Genomic DNA, 6,827 nt, shown 5'->3' on the forward strand with positions numbered 1-6,827 from the left:
CACCCCCCATCAGGAGGAGAAGACCCCCGCCCCCCCACCATCAGGAGGAGACCACCACCCCCCATCAGGAGGAGAAGACCTCCCATCAGGAGGAGACCCCCCCCCCCCCCATCAGGAGAAGAAGACCCCGCCCCCATCAGGAGGACCCCGCCCCCAGGAGGAGAAGACCCCACCCCCATCAGGAAAAGACCCCGCCCCATCAGGAGGAGAAGACCCCCGCCCCCCACCCCATCAGGAGGAGAAGACCCCCACCCCCCCATCAGGAGGACCATGCTCGCCGCGTGCCTGGAGCCGCTCGGGCTCGCGCTCGGCTTCGCGGGCTCGCTGCTCGTGATGGTCGCGTGCGCGCTCCCGATGTGGAAGGTCACCGCGTTCATCGACTCCAACATCGTGGTGGCGCAGACGCTGTGGGACGGGCTGTGGATGTCGTGCGTGGCGCAGAGCACGGGCCACGTGCAGTGCAAGGTGCACGAGTCCGTGCTGGCGCTCACGCGCGACCTGCAGACGGCGCGCGCGCTCACGGTGGTGGCCGCCGTGCTGGCCGTGGCCGCGCTCTCGGTGACGGTGGCCGGCGCGCAGTGCACCACCTGCATCCGAGCGGAGGCGGTGAAGCGGCGCGTGGTGGGCGTCGGGGGCGCGCTGCACGCGGCCGGCGGGTTGTCGGTGCTCGTGCCGCTCTGCTGGATGGCGCACGGCATCATCGTGGACTTCCACGACCCGCGCGTGCCGCCGTCCAAGAAGCGCGAGATCGGGGCCGCGATCTACATCGGCTGGGCCGGGGCCGCGCTGCTGCTGCTCGGCGGCGCGCTGCTGTGCTGCTCCTTGGCCCGCGGCGCGCGGGGGGGCGCGCACACGTTCAAGTACGAGCCCGCCAAGGCCACCGCGTCCAGCGGGGCCTTCGACAAGAAGCACTACGTCTGAACCGGCTCGTGCACGTGGGACGTGCACGTGAAGTCTCACTGAGCGCGTGCACGTTGCTCCGATTGACTGCAGATCTTTGTAAATCTCCCACCGAGCACCACGTGACCACACGCGCACGGTTTGGACTTCCTGTCTTTTGTTACTTTTATAATAAAGACAACAAAACAAACAAGTGTGTTCTCATTATTTAAAGATACGAAATGTAAATGTGTTCATTAAATCTCACCGATGTCAAAGGTCATGTGAGTTTCACTACACGTGACCTTTAGTGTGCCAAGTTAAAAAAAACAAGAGCCAGAAACATAAGTTCACCCCATGGAACAATGCAGCAGGAACACAGAACCTGGACCAGGACCTGGACCTGAACCTGGACTGAGGGGCGATCAGGGCCTCACGCAGATCAACAACAAAAATCAGAGAAAAGAGGAACATAAACCGTCTGAAAAGTCAAAGTTAAAAGAATAAAAGCAACAACTTTCATGTTTAAATGTGAAATGTGTTAAAAAAGGGTTTTTAAAAAATCAATAAATGTTTGCACATTTTTTGTGATCAATTTTAATCCTGAGTTATTTCAGATGAAGCGCCAGGAGCACGTGACTGAAGAACACCATGAATACATGTATCACTTAAAGGGACAGCAGGGTGTCTACAGGAATAAACCAGTGAAATTTAAGACTTTTTAAGACTTTTTAAGACCACGTCTAAATAAAATTTAAGACCTAACGTACGAAGGAAATATACATTAATCTAAATTAATTAATTCAAAGTAAACACACCGATGTCTGTTCAAAATTAACAGTCTGGTGTAATGCAAAAGGATAACACAAATGTCATTGCTGTTGTAAATTATATTTATTAATATAACATTTTCAGAACATTTAAGTCCCATGAACAAATGTCTATAAAATCAAGTAAATATATTTTTAAAATACGTGCAACATAGTTCCTTTTGAACAAAAACAATCTATAAAATAACATAAATAACATTTCCAGCTGCTTTTAAAATGCAAATTGATTTACATAATAGAGTGTACGTGTGTGTGTGTGTGTGTGTGTGTGTGAGTGAGTGAGTGAGTTCTCATGTCTCTATGTGATGGATGTTTGTGTCACAGGTTCATGTCTACTCCTGAGCTTTTGTGAATATACTAGGAAAACAATCCTTTTCAAACTGTATTAATATAAAAACTTCCAGTTGACATTTGGTCCATTCTCCTGGAAAAAAGAAAGAAAAGGCAGACATTAGCCAAACAACAGTCACCACATCTCTTCATGACACCACCACTTCAGATTAATGTCAGACTGGATCAATATGAATGAAAACTATTTTTACAAATTAAGCAACGCGAGCCATCCCTTGAGCCTAGTGAACACTATGTAGACATATTGACAGGTAAACACCACTCTACTACCATTATAAAACTATTTTTAATTAGTTGAATTAATGTGTAGTGCGCCTATGCATAGCTGTTATTAACTTGACACGAGTAAAGCTTAACTATATGAAACACAGACTCATATACATGAGGTTAGTTAATACATATATTTATGTTAGACTTACTTTGAGGTGCTGAAGTAGGTCCTGGTGTCACGGCCCATGAGCTCCAGAGGATCCTGACTGGACCTGGTCACTGAACCGAGAGCACATGAAGTCCAGCTGTCTGCTCACGGTGGTCTGGTCCAGAGTCTCATGGTGGTCTGGTCCAGAGTCTCGTGGTGGTCTGGTCCAGAGTCTCGTGGTGGTCTGGTTCAGAGTCTCGTGGTGGTCTGGTCCAGAGTCTCGTGGTGGTCTGGTCCAGAGTCTCGCGGTGGTCTGGTCCAGAGTCTCATGGTGGTCTGGTCCAGAGTCTCGTGGTGGTCTGGTCCAGAGTCTCGTGGTCTGGTCCAGAGTCTCGTGGTGGTCTGGTCAGAGTCTCGTCTGGTCCAGAGTCGTGGTCTGGTCCAGAGTCTCGTGGTAGTCTGGTCCAGAGTCTCGGGGTGGACTGGTCCAGAGTCTGGTCTGGTCCAGAGTCTCGTGGTGGTCTGTCTGGTCCAGAGTCTCTGGTCCAGAGTCTCGTGGTCTGGTCCAGAGTCTCGTGGTGGTCTGGTCCAGAGTCTCGTGATGGTCTGGTCCAGAGTCTCGTGGTGGTCTGGTTCAGAGTCTCGTGATGGTCTGGTCCAGAGTCTCGTGGTGGTCTGGTCCAGAGTCTCGTGGTGGTCTGGTTCAGAGTCTCGTGGTAGTCTGGTCAGAGTTGGTCTGGTCCAGAGTCTTGGTGGTCTGGTCCAGAGTCTCGTGGTGGTCTGGTTCAGAGTCTCGTGTCTGGTCCAGAGTCTCGTGGTGGTCTGGTCCAGAGTCTCGTGGTGGTCTGGTTCAGAGTCTCGTGGAACAGAATGAAGAACGCACTGCAGCGTTGGACTTCGGTGATGAGCTCTTTGTTACACGGCGCTAGATTTCCTCCGGTGACCTCCATCGTTGTAGCGTTGACGTTGTTGCCGGCGGTGCTGGCGGCCTTCGCTAGTCTCTGTGCTTCTTGCTCTGCTCGTGAGATTCCACCCGACACATAACGCAGCTTCAGAAGCATTTCACCGACCGTGACCAGAAACACTCGTTCTTTTCAAGCCGTTGTTGAACTTGCATCCCCCCCGATGTTTTCTAAAGTAGCAGATGCTTCACGTTGTCGGGGATTGATGGGACCGAATACGCGGGGCCCCTTTAAGAGAAGGCGTGCCCGGTGACACCAGAGACGCCGCAGAGCAACCGGAGCAAAATACGGACCTGGCGGAACAGATTGCCTCATATTCGTAATGACATGACACCCAAAAAATTTAAGACCAATCCAATCTGAATTTAAGACAATTTAAGACTTTCTAAGGCCTTATTTTTAGGAAAAGCAATTTAAGACTTTTTAATGCCCCGCAGACACCCTGGACAGTACGCAGAGCTATTATGGGATGTGTTGACATGTCAGTTTGTTTGTGTTTATTTGATGTCTTTAGGAGACACACACGGGGAGCTTCACTTCTTCTTTAGTTCATTCATATATTTGTGACTTGAGCCTCTTGTGGCCGACATGAGTATCACAACAACAAACATGTTTATAACAGATAGGGTTCAACTCCCACATGTAATGTTTAATGTTGAAATAAAAACATCACAAAAAGTCCCGTCATTGTGTTTTTATTATTATTATCTGCATATATTAAATAACATACAGATATGTACAAGTTCTGGAGGCACAAGGTGAACCACAGCCGCTCGGGATGAACTCTCACCATCCCGCCGGCTCTCTGACGCCCTCTGCCGGTCAAACGCGCTCACTGCAACTCAGCGGTTATTTAAAAATTAAATTAAAATGTTTTTTATTTACTCAAATCACAGCGTGAATCGTATTCACGAGATTTAGGGGGCATTCTCCAAATATATATATATATTTTTAAATAAAAGGTTCTGAAGTAAAATAAGTTAATAATCTGATTTTATTAGTGACAAATAAACCTGTTGTTGTTTATAGAAATGCAGCATTACATTGTTTACTGCTTTAAAGTGGCAGGCAGGAGACTAACAAATATGACTATGAAAATAAATACATGCAGAGTGGAGGACTGTGAGGGTGAAGAACATGAAGAACCTCAGGACACGAAGAACCTCAGGAACGTTCTGCAGTGGGTGGCTTCAAGTCTTATTTTAAACGTGTTTAAATAAAGGCGTACTGCCCCTTTAAACCAGAGACGTACTCGGTTAAAGTCCTTCTGGATTGTGGTCTTTGATCTAAACCTCCTTCATGATACCTTCATCTGGAGGGAAGCTCCTCCTCCTCCATGAAGCTCCTCCTCCTCTATGTGAAGCTCCTCCTCCCCATGAAGCTCCTCCTCTATGTCTGGTACTCCTTCAGCACCTGTCCTGCGATCACCAGCCTCTGGATCTCACTGGTTCCCTCGTAGATCTCCGTGATGCGAGCGTCCCGGTAATGACGCTCGGCCGGCATGTCGGTCACGTAGCCCATCCCCCCCAGCACCTGGATGGCCTTAAAGGGACAGTCACACATTAACGTCACGTAGCCCATCCCCCCCAAGCACCTGGATGGCCTTAAAGGGACAGTCACACATTAACGTCACGTAGCCCATCCCCCCCAGCACCTGGATGGCCTTAAAGGGACAGTCACACATTAACGACACGTAGCCCATCAACCCCCAGCACCTGGATGGCCTTAAAGGGACAGTCACACATTAACGTCACGTAGCCCATCCCCCCCAAGCACCTGGATGGCCTTAAAGGGACAGTCACACATTAACGTCACGTAGCCCATCCCCCCCAAGCACCTGGATGGCCTTAAAGGGACAGTCACACATTAACGTCACGTAGCCCATCCCCCCCAGCACCTGGATGGCCTTAAAGGGACAGTCACACATTAACGTCACGTAGCCCATCCCCCCCAGCACCTGGATGGCCTTAAAGGGACAGTCACACATTAACGTCACGTAGCCCATCCCCCAAGCACCTGGATGGCCTTAAGGGACAGTCACACATTAACGTCACGTAGCCCATCCCCCCCAAGCACCTGGATGGCCTTAAAGGGACAGTCACACATTAACGTCACGTAGCCCATCCCCCCCAGCACCTGGATGGCCTTAAAGGGACAGTCACACATTAACGTCACGTAGCCCATCCCCCCCAAGCACCTGGATGGCCTTAAAGGGACAGTCAAACATTAACGTCACGTAGCCCATCCCCCCCAGCACCTGGATGGCCTTAAAGGGACAGTCACACATTAACGTCACGTAGCCCATCCCCCCCAGCACCTGCATGGCCTTAAAGGGACAGTCACACATAAACTTATGACAGTCACCTGGAGGAGGAGCTCACCTGGTGGGAGCAGAAGGTGGCGGCTTCAGACGCAGACAGTTTGGCCATGGCTGCTTCCTGGAGACACACACACACACAGGTGAGTGAAGCGAGCGCCCCCTGTACCTGGTGGGGGAATGGAGCGTACCTTGGTGAAGGGCTTCCCTGCATCTCGGAGGAGAGACGCCTTCCAGGTGAGAAGACGAGCGCTCTCCACGGCCACGGACATGTCAGCCAGCTTGAACTACAGGAGACAAATACCTTCAGTACTACGACACTACACTATAGTACTGTAGTGTATTACTATACTATAGGACTACACTATAGTGTAGTCCTATAGTATAGTAATACACTATACTATAGTACAATGATATAGTAGAGGAGAAAATGAAAAGGATGATGGACTGGATGCGTGAGTACACAGAGTACACGTGTACTCTATGTACTCTCACCGTGTAGTACACAGAGTACAGGTGTACCTGTGTATAAGTACCTGGATGGCCTGCAGCTTGCCGATGGGCGCCCCGAACGCCGTGCGCTTGTGGGCGTAGTTGGCGGCGCATTCCAGAGACGCCTGAGCGATGCCGAGCGCCTGAGACGCCACGCCGATACGCCCGCTGTCCAGGGTTTGCTGGGGGGGCAGGTTGTCTCTGTCTGGCCCTCCATACAGGGGGGGGTCCCTGTGTGTGTGTGTGTCCCTGTGTGTGTGTGTGTCCCTGTGTGTGTGTCCCTGTGTGTGTGTGTGTGTGTGTGTGTGTGTGTGTCTGTGTGTCCCTGTGTGTGTGTCCCTGTGTGTGTGTCCCTGTGTGTGTGTGTGTGTGTGTGTCCCTGTGTGTGTCCCTGTGTGTCCCTGTGTGTGTCCCTGTGTGTGTCCCTGTGTGTGTCCCTGTGTGTGTGTCCCTGTGTGTGTCCCTGTGTGTGTCCCTGTGTGTCCCTGTGTGTGTGTCCCTGTGTGTGTGTCCCTGTGTGTGTGTCCCTGTGTGTGTGTCCCTGTGTGTCCCTGTGTGTGTGTGTGTGTGTGTGTCCCTGTGTGTGTCCCTGTGTGTGTGTCCCTGTGTGTGTCCCTGTGTGTGTCCCTGTGTGTGTG

The 6,827-nt window shown here is 50.9% G+C and overlaps 2 protein-coding genes and 1 long non-coding RNA gene across 5 annotated transcripts in view; 1 reads left to right on the plus strand and 2 right to left on the minus strand.

Annotated features, from left to right (window-relative positions):
- The first annotated feature begins 226 nt into the window (after positions 1 to 226).
- cldn5b (claudin 5b) lies at positions 227 to 1,087 on the plus strand. The gene has a single exon (XM_056432996.1). The coding sequence runs from the start codon at positions 271 to 273 to the stop codon at positions 919 to 921; it is 651 nt and encodes a 216-aa protein (XP_056288971.1). The 5' UTR covers positions 227 to 270; the 3' UTR covers positions 922 to 1,087.
- Positions 1,088 to 1,754: 667 nt separating this feature from the next.
- LOC130205548 (uncharacterized) lies at positions 1,755 to 2,713 on the minus strand. Its single transcript, XR_008833941.1, has 2 exons — positions 2,480 to 2,713; positions 1,755 to 2,133 (listed from the first exon to the last, which is right to left on the minus strand). It is a non-coding gene; the product is annotated as an uncharacterized LOC130205548 (long non-coding RNA).
- A 1,346-nt stretch (positions 2,714 to 4,059) lies between these two features.
- The window catches only part of acads (acyl-CoA dehydrogenase short chain), an 8,296-nt gene continuing 5,528 nt past the window's right edge, over positions 4,060 to 6,827 (minus strand). For 2 of the 3 annotated variants that reach the window (XM_056432975.1, XM_056432977.1), the window contains 4 exons: positions 6,234 to 6,371; positions 5,889 to 5,984; positions 5,762 to 5,818; positions 4,060 to 4,922 (listed from right to left, as the gene is read on the minus strand). In XM_056432975.1, coding sequence (XP_056288950.1) covers positions 4,770 to 4,922; positions 5,762 to 5,818; positions 5,889 to 5,984; positions 6,234 to 6,371 — 444 coding nt within the window. In that variant the 3' untranslated portion in view covers positions 4,060 to 4,769. Of the gene's footprint in view, positions 4,923 to 5,416; positions 5,647 to 5,761; positions 5,819 to 5,888; positions 5,985 to 6,233; positions 6,372 to 6,827 lie in introns of those variants that run through there. The other variant, XM_056432976.1, reaches the window with a different exon arrangement.

The sequence above is a fragment of the Pseudoliparis swirei genome, chromosome 15 (genome assembly GCF_029220125.1).
Source record: "Pseudoliparis swirei isolate HS2019 ecotype Mariana Trench chromosome 15, NWPU_hadal_v1, whole genome shotgun sequence".
NCBI lineage: Eukaryota > Metazoa > Chordata > Actinopteri > Perciformes > Liparidae > Pseudoliparis > Pseudoliparis swirei.